General features: G+C 35.1%; 2 protein-coding genes and 1 long non-coding RNA gene across 3 annotated transcripts; 1 reads left to right on the top strand and 2 right to left on the bottom strand.

Moving 5' to 3' along the window:
* Nucleotides 1-372: 372 nt before the first annotated feature.
* Nucleotides 373-5744, bottom strand: LOC124438707 (glutamate dehydrogenase, mitochondrial-like). Its single transcript, XM_046988901.1, has 14 exons — nucleotides 5334-5744; nucleotides 3675-3809; nucleotides 3449-3585; nucleotides 3234-3384; nucleotides 3084-3172; nucleotides 2852-2888; nucleotides 2150-2349; nucleotides 2042-2077; nucleotides 1851-1952; nucleotides 1684-1764; nucleotides 1478-1601; nucleotides 1276-1358; nucleotides 1127-1189; nucleotides 373-993 (listed from the first exon to the last, which is right to left on the bottom strand). The coding sequence occupies exons 1-14, from the start codon at nucleotides 5545-5547 to the stop codon at nucleotides 877-879; spliced, it is 1569 nt and encodes a 522-aa protein (XP_046844857.1). The 5' UTR covers nucleotides 5548-5744; the 3' UTR covers nucleotides 373-876.
* Nucleotides 5745-6040: 296 nt separating this feature from the next.
* On the bottom strand, nucleotides 6041-11098 carry LOC124438706 (glutamate dehydrogenase, mitochondrial-like). Its single transcript, XM_046988900.1, has 15 exons — nucleotides 10366-11098; nucleotides 9539-9673; nucleotides 9317-9453; nucleotides 9091-9241; nucleotides 8928-9016; nucleotides 8811-8847; nucleotides 8536-8735; nucleotides 8428-8463; nucleotides 8237-8338; nucleotides 8070-8150; nucleotides 7864-7987; nucleotides 7580-7662; nucleotides 7422-7484; nucleotides 7185-7304; nucleotides 6041-6682 (listed from the first exon to the last, which is right to left on the bottom strand). The coding sequence occupies exons 1-14, from the start codon at nucleotides 10619-10621 to the stop codon at nucleotides 7188-7190; spliced, it is 1611 nt and encodes a 536-aa protein (XP_046844856.1). The 5' UTR covers nucleotides 10622-11098; the 3' UTR covers nucleotides 6041-6682; nucleotides 7185-7187.
* Nucleotides 7624-9268, top strand: LOC124438713. The gene is made up of 3 exons (XR_006946158.1): nucleotides 7624-7691; nucleotides 8790-8857; nucleotides 8936-9268. It is a non-coding gene; the product is annotated as an uncharacterized LOC124438713 (long non-coding RNA).
* Nucleotides 11099-11198: the final 100 nt, after the last annotated feature.

Genomic DNA, 11198 nt, shown 5'->3' with positions numbered 1-11198 from the left:
AACGCCTTGATAAGATAGTCAAAATTTTAAATATTTTTCTACGAGATTGCGGCTTCAAACTTTATTTCAACTCATTAAATGGAAGGCGGCTACTTCGAACTAATCTACCTAAGCGCATTGAAAAGATCTTTCAATGAGTTGCCAAGAGAAAGGCTACCTAAAACTAAGCTTCCTTAATACATTGAACAGTTATTTGGTGGCCAATGTATTGCATCAAAGTATGCTCTGATTAAGAGCTGCATTAGTTTGTGTATAAGTTGCCTGTTTTGTTTCATAAATATAATCAACTTATCTTTACAAGTTAAGAACTGAAACGAAAAATTGTCAGTTTAATTATATTTGCTTGTGTCAGGGTACTTGAAAATATGTAAATTAAAAAAACAGAACATTTATTTTCTTTAGCATGAAGTAATAAGTGTATATGCTATGCTACAATTAATTTTGTGCATACATCAGTTATTCTAGGTGCAGTATTTACATGGTTCTAAATGTCATGCAACTTGAATGATAGCCTGAAAAAATGAAATTATAATCAATTCCAGGAGTGTAATCTTTGGTATGTTTTATCTAATATGAGGTTCATCAAATGTTTTGCCATGTTTTTCTATTACATGGCCACGGTTTCTTGCCTAGTTGTACTTGAATGATTTTCATGGCACATTATATATTGTCATATTTCTAGTATACTCTAAGTCCTTGTTGAATAGCTATTTACATATATTTCCAATCTAATTTAAAGTTCACTGCAAGGACTGTTTTCAATTTTCAATTTCATAAAAATTGAGCAATTTGATTAGCAAAACTTCACATTGAAACATAAGTTAAAAATACCATAGGGAAGATTTTAACTTGAACAGTTTATGGTCAGCATGAGTTTTAAAACGTGAATCCAGCTACATTGTATGTGTTGTATATTTTTTCAAGCGCAACAATATATGCAGCTGTACGTAGATCCAAACCTAGATCATATTCCCTCAATACTTTGATTATATCCTGCAAACACATTGGAAAATATTTATTGAAGAGCTATTGTTAATGTCAGTGAGTTTTTGGATACTTCATTTAAAAATATGAAAATAGTGCTCAAAAGTTTTGTGGTTGTGTGCAATAAAACCCTAGTGCTTACTTTTGTCGATTTCTCAAAGGTATTCTCTAAACTTGAATGCACAATTTGTTTCTCTGAAGCCTCCTGTAAGAAAGTGATATTTTTGAATATTGAGTTCATGATTCGGCTTCATAATTCAACATGGCTTAGTTGATACGTAGAAATCTCACTTCCATTCTTTTCTTCAACTCTTCTGTAGGTTGGACCAACATTTCTTTTTGAAATTGTTGAGTCAAGGTCTTTGCTACGCTATCTAGCAAGTGAAATTAATCTTTAGGGATGATTTTCTGTTGCTATGGCTGATATGATGAAGGCAAGTGTTAAATAAATTTGGAAGAGATTGCAAAATGACTTTGAAAATCTGAAACAAACCTAGTAATAATTTAATGTTATCTTGTTCATGTTTCCACATAAGTCTCCCATGACCAACATGGTTTAAGTTTTTTAACCATTCAAAGTAAGATACAGTCACACCACCGGCATTCAAGTATAAATCCTTAAAACAACATTGAAACGAATGTAGATTGTTGCAATTTGAAGGTCACATGAGCTGATATTGAAACATTAATTTCACATACCGGTATTACTAAAATATTTTTATTTTTTAATATCTTGTCGGCAGCTGGAGTTGTTGGTCCATTGGCACCTTCTGCAATAATCTTTAAACAAATATATTGCAAATATAAATGCAATGAGCTAGACTGTCTTGAAAGTATTGACTAAATTTCTTTAAAGATCTGAATACCTTAGCTTTAATATTGTGGGCATTTTTTGATGTTATTTGTTTTTCTCCCGCTGCTGGGAGTAAAATATCACATTCTGCTTCAAGCAAATCTTCAGTTGTCATCTAATAGAGAAGATTACTGATGTTAATACTTAATGTATTGAGATTTTGATTTCTGTGCCTTCAAAATGATTTAACTAAATGCTGATCACCTGTGCTCCAGGAAAGCCAAGAATTGTCCCATGTTGCTAAAAAAGACATGGATGATGGCATTATTATTCCATTCATTGGTTTGGTCTTTTTAACTGCAAACCTCTTACCAGTTTATAGTCTTCTAGATTTTTTGGATTAATACCATTTTGATTGAATATGCTGCCATTATGTTCCATCACACCTATACACTTTGCTCCAAATTTGTGTAAAAATCTACTTGAATGTAGACCAACATTACCAAAACCTTGTACAATGAACGTCTTGTCTTTTAAACCGGGAGTTAATCCAATCATCTTGCAGTATGATTCTGGATGAGTGTAAACTAAGCAACTTCAGATATGTGTGTCCCATTCCCCTCCCTGAGATAAGTGTGTCCCATTTCCCTCCCCTCCAAAGATAGGTGTGTCCCCTTCCCTTCATCTTCACCTTCAAAGATAAGTGTGTCCTCTTCTCCTCCCCTCCAGAGATAAGTGTGTCCCTCCCTTCCAAAGATAAGTGTGTCCCATTTCCCTCGCCTCCAGAGATAAGTGTGTCTCCTTCCCCTCCCCTCCAAAGATAAGTGTGTCTCCTCCCCTCCAAAGATAATTGTGTCGCCTTCCGCTCTGAAGACATATTAGTCACCTTCTCTCCAAAGATAAGTGTGTCCCCTTCTCCTCCCCTCCAGAGATAAGTGTGTCCCCTCCCTTCCAAAGATAAGTGTGTCCCATTTCCCTTGCCTCCAGGGATAAGTGTGTCTCCTTCCCCTCTCCTCCAAAGATAATTGTTTCCCCTTCCCCTCTGAAGATAAGGGTGTTGAAAGAACTACTTACCTAATTTGAGGAAGTTGTCAATGCCATGATAAACACCCTTTAAATTAATTGAATGAACTGTTACAACTATATATGGATTTTAATGGTCATGACAATGGTAATGTGGATTGCCATGAAGAATTGAATCGTACACATATTTTAAGACATATTAGGATCGTACATAGGTTGCGAAGGCTATTACGGTTATACTTGAACTTTAAGGGCCACCAAATTCTATTATCAAGACCCTTACCCTTCCGGTAGCACTATCTCTTCCAAGAACTCCACCATCAACAATTGGTTTGCCGGTCACGCATGCGTATGAGTTGATGTTGTCATGTCCTAAATAAGGTGATTGTAATGAATAAAGTTGACCTAGGTGACATGCGTAGTTAGGTATTACCTAAGGTCATATCATATGTATCAGCTATCCATGACATTTCTTTTTCACCAGTACCCATGTCTGGAGCGGGAACATCCAAACCTGGACCAATAAATCCTTTCTTTGCCAACTCAACTGTATACCGCCTTGTGATTCTTTCTAATTCATCATCCTGGGATCGATGAAAATTTCAAATTTATGTACTGAGTCAAAAATGATATATTGGATTTGCTTACCGTATATTCGCCTGGGTTGATGGCAATGCCTCCCTTAGCCCCACCAAAAGGTACATCTACCACAGCACATTTGAATGTCATCAGTGCTGCCAAGGCCTTGATCTCGTCAAGATTAACATTAGCACTGTATCGAATTCCTGGATAAAATGAAATCATGGTTGATAAAATAAATTTTCATGCAATGAACATGTAGCCATCAGTCATAAGTTTATTCCCTATACTTTACCCCCTTTGCATGGCCTTCTGTGATGACTGTGCTGAACTCTGTAGGCGTTTATCACTTCGATGCTGCCATCTCTTTTTCTTAACGGGAAATTAATCTTCAATACTGCATTACATGATTTGACAACGTCTAAGATGCCTGGATTGTAATAAACGTAAATCGTGTTAAAGGTTATTCTGTCGAATTAAATTATAATTGGTATCTTATAGTATAGGCTATGTTCAGTTAAGTTTTTATGTCACGTGTTTAATCAAGTTTTAATTGGTCCGCGTCTGATTAAGCTTTTGTTGGTTGTGTCATGTTAACACTTTAGGTGGCGAATTTTCTCCAAGGTTGTTTCTTGCAGATCTGCTACGCTGCTGGAGAAAGGGTTAAGTTAAAACTTGTTTTGTCTTATTAAGTTATAAATGGTCGTATCTAATTAAGTTCTTACTGGTTGCGTCTTTTTAAATAATAATTTATTTTGTCTAATTCTGTTTTAATTAGACTTATGTCAAAATTTGCCTTGGCTAATTAAGCTGTATCAAATTAAGTTCGCATTTGTTGTTTCTTGTGAAGTTATAATTTGTTTTGTCTAATTAAGTTCTACAGTTTTACAGCGTTTCAAAATATCTTAATAATCTTGTACGCTCGCCATTTTCGAATTTTTTATTGATGCAAGAAAAAATTGTTGTGTGCTTCTCCCTCCCCCCCTGGCCCTCTTAGTTTGTGCAGTGTTTGATATATTATTAAAGATGTCGTGCAGAAAGGGACCTACTTTTGTTTCCTTTAGCATGTATTTAATATTTCGCTGTTAGCAAAACATGAGATCTATTTTTTGTGGCTTGATTTAAACATAAATTGTACAGTCGTAGCTTGATTTAGGCTCGAAATTGTGCTACATGAAATGTTGCAAGAAAGATAGAATTTTAATGGCTATCTTTGAATTACTAGATGTTTATTGGTTTACACCCGCCCGAGAGTTTTCGCGCAAACTTCTCGGAGTTTTGCATAAGCCCGTGCGTTTGCACGAAAGACATCTTTGATTTCTTTTATAAAATGACAATAATGCGAAACAGATAAATTTAAAAAATTTTTTTAAAATTTTTCCGTGAACATGTGTTGATGATTGATTAGGAAATTGTTTTTAATTGAAATAATTTATTGAACTCAGATCGGCTTGCACAGCGCATACGTTATTTTGTCATTATTTTATAAACGATTATTGAACAAAACTTGCGTTAATTGGAGTGTTGATTGCTTTATAAAATGTCAATGTTAATTTGCAGATTATCATAGAAAATCCCGTATCTTTTTCTCGGATATTATGTTGAACCATATATAAGTTCTGTAACCCCCATTCTTCTGTTCACATTTTAGGTTTAGTTGTTCAACACGAGTAAATAGAGATACGAGTTCACGGTGGGTTTACACGCACTTAGCAAATTTAAATTACTTTATAATGGCAATTTTTGTCGGTCTCAATTCATTCGAATTACAGGCTTATTCTTTGCTAATATACATATGAAATGGTAGCAAATAGGCACTTTGTAGAACAGTTTACATTTTGAAGCATTTGAGAACATTACAGTTAGACTTAACCAGGACTTTCTGCATCAATTCCCTAGCTAGAGGTACGCACATCACAGCAGGTCAATATTTCCGCTCGCAAAAAACAAATACCTTTGACATCTTGTTTCTTTTGTGTATCTTTTAATTTTTGTTCGAAGCAGGCGCTTGCTTTATCGATGTTAGACATGACCATATCGGTGAACTTAACGTCTTCCTGCTGCGTAGAATCTGTGATGACATTTCTCCATGCACAAAAACGAAAAGACGCCAGTGGAATGGAATGCTTCTTTCCAGTAAATTGGCGAAAGAAAAGTTGCTTAAACATGTTAGTTATTGTCAATCGATGTAACGCATTCAGAAAACGTCTTTCTTCTAGCAATCCAGGTTTCGGTTTGGTTTATTAAACCTGTCGTACACAATGCCAAATTTAATCAACGTAGCGTTTTTGTTGTTGTTTTCGAATTGCGGAGGGGACCACATGTGAATTTATCCACATTTTTTTCCACTCAATGATTGCAATTAAGTCTTGTGATTTTGCTATAGCCAAAAATGCTATGCAAATAAATGTATTTGCAACGACATGCTCTGTTAGATTCATCGATAATCGTGTGAAATAACTTTGTGGAGACGCCACTTAAGTATTTTTCTCGCCTGGATGGGCAAATTATTGGTATTACAATCTGTATCATATCTGTTCCATGTTTTCCCAGACGCTTTTGATAAATATCTTTCGTAGAATATGCGGACATTTAGAAAGGCAGACATTTTTTATAACTCACGCAGTTGAATTCGACTCATTTTTTTATAAACTTAGGACATTAGGTTGTATTTTTTCTATTAAATGAACTTACTTAAATAATCATCAAATATTCTTAACTAGGAACAATAATTACTTCGTGAGAAAAAACTTTCAGTAAATCTACCAACATATTGAGTGGTCTACAGTCTACACAACAATAGCATCACGACAAATCTGCGTTTATAACCAAGCTTTGGTGACCGAGAGAAAAGGCCTGGAACTAGCAATCGTATAGAAATCCATGTGCTGTGATTCATTGCTTATTTCACGAAAAAATAGAAAACCTAAATACGTCAGAAAGTAATAAGGATTTTAACGAAAATGATGAGAAAATTTCGCCAGAAATATGGTGGTGGAGAAGTAAGAATGGATTTCTATATCGTCATTAATTCTCGTCCTTTTCGTTTGGACAACATCTTTTGGAAAGCATATCGCTAACCATGTTAAAAAGACTGGTGTATATCGTGCATCAGTTGACACAACCTTGTTGTTCACCAACACAGTTTCTTTAAAAATAACTTCAAAACTAAAAATGTTCCTTTTAGAAAGTGACCAATCCAGCTGCTGCATATGTATTGTATAATCTTTCTATGCCATGAATGTAGGCAGCAGTTCTCAAATCTAAAGCCAGATCATAGTCGCTTGCAACTTGAATGATACGCTAATAAAAGAGGAAAATTAGTTAAAACAATGATTATGTGGAAAGGTCTTTTTCTACCTGTTTCCTCTGCTTGAATTTTATTTTACTACGAGGCTACATACGTCGTAGCTGGTTGGTGATTCAGTAATGTGTGATTTAAGCTTAGTTTCTATACTCCATGGCTGTCTGTTCTTTTTGCTATATGGTCCGACTACCTGTCGACAATTTATCTTTTCTGGCTCAGCTAAATATCGAGACTATTTTCATCATCAGCATCTACTATCGATGTTGTAGTAAAATTTTCACAACTTTAATTGAGGACATAAGTGGAATTTCCTTCAACTTTTAATGTCTATCTGGAATTTTACTCCGAATTCTAATGTCTATTTAAGTTTTCCTTCAAATAATCCATGTCAATTCTTCGCTAAAATGCTTCCTAACTCCTCAGTTTTTCTTATCCTTTTCAAAACTCGTGAATACCTTCTCAAAAATTCCGATAAAAAAAACTGGAATGTTAATATACTTATTAAAATGTCAGTCCTGCTGCAACATAAGTTCCATATATTTTCTCAACAGAAACAATATAGGCAGCCGTACGGAGATCCAAGCCTAGATCATATTCCTTTGCGACAGACATAATACGCTGTGAAATGTATAAAATGCACGGTCATACATTGTGCGAAAGAGGGAATATCCCATATTGCCTTGCGTTCAATTTATTTCATAGAATATTTAAGAAACACGAGTTTTAAGTTTATACCCTAGCAGATCTTTCCATGGTATATTCTAAACCTGAATGGACGATGTCTTTTTCTGATGCACCCTAAAAGAAAGCAAGCAGCTTTGACTTTCTGTCTAACCTCACCAATTCTTCGCTACATAAATAGATATGATTCAGTTGACATAAGACAGGCTAACCGCTATTCTTTCTTTAAATGCTTCCGTAGGCTGAACTGGGATATCTTTACCAAAGCCCTGCTTTAAACTTTCAGCAACACTTCCTGGAGTAGAAGAGTGGAATACGAGAAAAGTGAGTATGTCTTTCAAATGAGCGCGCAACTGCTACTACAATACATACTATATAATTTAGTTTTGGCATGAAGCTACATTCAAACTGACGAGAGATGTTCATTTTTCTGATCATTTTGAAGTGTATTGGATTAGACTTTGCGTTTCGTTGCGATAAAAGACAAACAACGAACCTAGTAAATGACTATTGCTTTCCTTTTCATATTTCCATGTAAGTCTCCCGTAGCTGACATGGTTTAAGTTTTTTAACCATTCGAAGTAAGATACAGTCACACCACCGGCATTCAAGTATAAATCCTTAAAACAACATTGAAACGAATGTAGATTGTTGCAATTTGAAGGTCACATGAGCTGATATTGAAACATTAATTTCACATACCGGTATTACTAAAATATTTTTATTTTTTAATATCTTGTCGGCAGCTGGAGTTGTTGGTCCATTGGCACCTTCTGCAATAATCTTTAAACAAATATATTGCAAATATAAATGCAATGAGCTAGACTGTCTTGAAAGTATTGACTAAATTTTTTTAAAGATCTGAATACCTTAGCTTTTATATTGTGGGCATTTTTTGATGTTATTTGTTTTTCTCCCGCTGCTGGGAGTAAAATATCACATTCTGCTTCAAGCAAATCTTCAGTTGTCATCTAATAGAGAAGATTACTGATGTTAATACTTAATGTATTGAGATTTTGATTTCTGTGCCTTCAAAATGATTTAACTAAATGCTGATCACCTGTGCTCCAGGAAAGCCAAGAATTGTCCCATGTTGCTAAAAAAGACATGGATGATGGCATTATTGTTCCATTCGTTGGTTTGGTCTTTTTAACTGTAAACCTCTTACCAGTTTATAGTCTTCTAGATTTTTTGGATCAATACCATTTTGATTGAATATGCTGCCATCGCGTTCTATCACACCTATACACTTTGCTCCAAATCTGTTCAGATAGCGACATGAATGTAGACCAACATTACCAAAACCTTGCACAATGAATGTCTTGTCTTTCAAACCGGGTGATAATCCAATGATCTTGCAGTATGATTCTGTGTGAATGCAGAGTCATTAAAATCAACATTTTGGTTATTTTTCACATTTAGCACCTTATCAACAGGGCCAACCTGATCTGAGAAAATTCTCAATGCCATGATAGACACCCTAGACAAAGGTAATACATCAAAAAAATACGAGGTCAAAACTTTAAATTATTATGTACTTAAGGTTCCATAAAACCGCACCCTTCCAGTTGCAGAAATACGTCCGTGAATTCCACCCCTGCTGATTGGCTTTCCTGTGACACATGCATATGCATTGATATTACCGTGACCTGTAAATATGAATCATGATGATTTCTTCTTCAAACAGCTCATATGATAGTAAACAAAACATTCACAACCATACCAAGAGTCATATCATATGTGTCAACCATCCACGACATTTCTTTTTCACCAGTACCCATGTCTGGAGCGGGAACATCCAAACCTGGGCCTATAAATCCTTTCTTTGCCAATTCAACTGTAAACCGCCTTGTGATTCTTTCTAATTCACCATCCTGATTCAAATAAAAATTTCCAACTTATTTTGGTAGTATTTATGTTGGTGAAGATGATTAAAGGGTTTTGCTTACAGAATAATGGTGTGGGTTGATAGCAATGCCTCCCTTAGCCCCACCAAACGGCACATCTACCACTGCACATTTGAATGTCATCAGCGTTGCCAAAGCTTGTACCTCATCAATATTAACATCAGCACTGTATCGAATTCCTGTAAAAAATGAAATGATTGCACAAAGTATCATCAACAGGATGTTCACAGGTGCTCCTTTTTATCCACAAATGCATCCACCTACCTCCCTTACATGGGACTCTGTGATGACTGTGCTGGGCACGATATGCATGTATTACTTCAATGGCACCATTATCTTTTCTTACTGGAAAATTCACTGCCAACACAGCATTGCAAGGCTTGACTATGTCTAAGATACCTGAAAATTGAGTATATAGGCATGGTTAGCAAGGACACAATGTCACCTTTTAAACGGACCATTCCTATTTTTCAATTTAAAAATAGGAATTTTTCCTAAATGTATCGGAAAGTTGCATTTCATATGTCAAAAACTTGTTTGTATGTGTCAGCATAAATAATTTAAGCGTGGTTACCCATTAGGGCCAGATGTAGGCGTGTTGAAGGTGTTCTTATCTCATGTAAACTAATTTGACAACAAGACATTGACTTCGTGGCGTTCTTTATACTAAATTTTCTAATTGCAGTATATCTATATAAGCTTGGAAAACAATCCTATAAAATTGAATTGACTAATTCATTCTACTGAAATGGTTCAACGACATGAAATTTTGAGAAATAAATTATATGTTTTCATTGAGGCTGCATGTTATTCCACTCACTAAAAATCATTTCCCGTTAAGTTTTTAATATTCTATGGCCTTGTTGATGTTTTTAAACGGGAGATGCTATTTTTGTACAATGGAGATTATGTAAAATTGGTGGAGTACTTTCAAAGAACTAGTGTCTGTCATCTTGAAACACAGTAATTTGAGGGAATTTGTACATTAATTTTATATACTCTATAATAAAACGTACAACGACAAAATGTGACACAAACAAAGACATAGTATCTCGTAAGTCAAGGAAAGGGAGTCGGTCACGCATATCTACCTTTCACCGCCTGTCTTTTTTGCTCTGGAGGAGTTGGCCTTTTTCCTGGCCCGTCTGCCCTATTTGCCAGTCTTTCTTCGACGTAATATCTGGCATTCTCAATGAAAAATTCTGTCATTTCATGAAAGTTAGGGTCTTCTTGCTGAGCCACATCGCTAGTGACATTTCTTGTAGGAAAAATACGAAGAACATTGGATCTCACAGCAGTTGGTAACGCAGGTGCTCGACATCCATTTTCTAACAGTTTTCTTAACATGTTTTATTTGTTTTTTAAATATATCCCTTTTTCGACTACTTCTCTCAAGCTACCAAATGCCAAGAGAAGTTTTTACAAGCGGAAGTGCGTGTCAATTTGAATAATTACTGTTTATTCCGATAGCTATTTTAGACAATCTTAAGTACTTTTCAATAGTATACTGGAAAATTGAATGGAAACCACATAAACACTTACATTGCAATTTTATTTACCACACTTTACCTGTCTTTCTTTTGCAATGGCTCTAGACCACCGGAAATACGACATATTTTACCGTACGTGGTCAATTTTGATATACTATATAAATGTTTGGTCATTGAGTGTATCAAAAGCAGACCTTTCAATAACATCGATTTAATTTCTCTCTAATAACCTCTTTGGTTTGTGAATAAGCCTGCAAGTGACTTATTTGCTATCCCACTTATTAAAGTTTTTGGAAATTTTCTATAACTTGACCTACAATACCCATCCATCATTTTGGTGAAAGTTAACCAGGGCTCATAAAAAAAATTGGAATTTTTTACCTTCTTTTCATGGGGTCATTTATGACATGACAATAATTTTTGCCCAACAGGAA

The sequence above is a fragment of the Xenia sp. Carnegie-2017 genome, unplaced genomic scaffold (assembly GCF_021976095.1).
Source record: "Xenia sp. Carnegie-2017 unplaced genomic scaffold, XeniaSp_v1 HiC_scaffold_19, whole genome shotgun sequence".
NCBI classification, from domain to species: domain Eukaryota; kingdom Metazoa; phylum Cnidaria; class Anthozoa; order Malacalcyonacea; family Xeniidae; genus Xenia; species Xenia sp. Carnegie-2017.
The sequence above is the reverse complement of the archived record's forward strand: the minus strand, read 5'-3'. Positions and strand labels throughout refer to the sequence as shown.

What these genes read in the sequence shown, in the direction of transcription:
- LOC124438707 (XM_046988901.1), bottom strand. Translation starts at nt 5,547, where the DNA reads ATGTTTAAGCAACTTTTCTTTCGCCAATTTACTGGAAAGAAGCATTCC. An exon ending in TACATATGATATGACCTTAG is followed by an intron (nt 3,173 to 3,233) that starts GTAATACCTAAC and finishes CACCTTATTTAG; the next exon opens with GACATGACAACATCAACTCA. An exon ending in TAACATTAAATTATTACTAG is followed by an intron (nt 1,359 to 1,477) that starts GTTTGTTTCAGA and finishes TTCACTTGCTAG; the next exon opens with ATAGCGTAGCAAAGACCTTG.
- LOC124438706 (XM_046988900.1), bottom strand. Translation starts at nt 10,621, where the DNA reads ATGTTAAGAAAACTGTTAGAAAATGGATGTCGAGCACCTGCGTTACCA. An exon ending in CACATATGATATGACTCTTG is followed by an intron (nt 9,017 to 9,090) that starts GTATGGTTGTGA and finishes TCATATTTACAG; the next exon opens with GTCACGGTAATATCAATGCA. An exon ending in CATTTAAAGAAAGAATAGCG is followed by an intron (nt 7,485 to 7,579) that starts GTTAGCCTGTCT and finishes GCTTTCTTTTAG; the next exon opens with GGTGCATCAGAAAAAGACAT.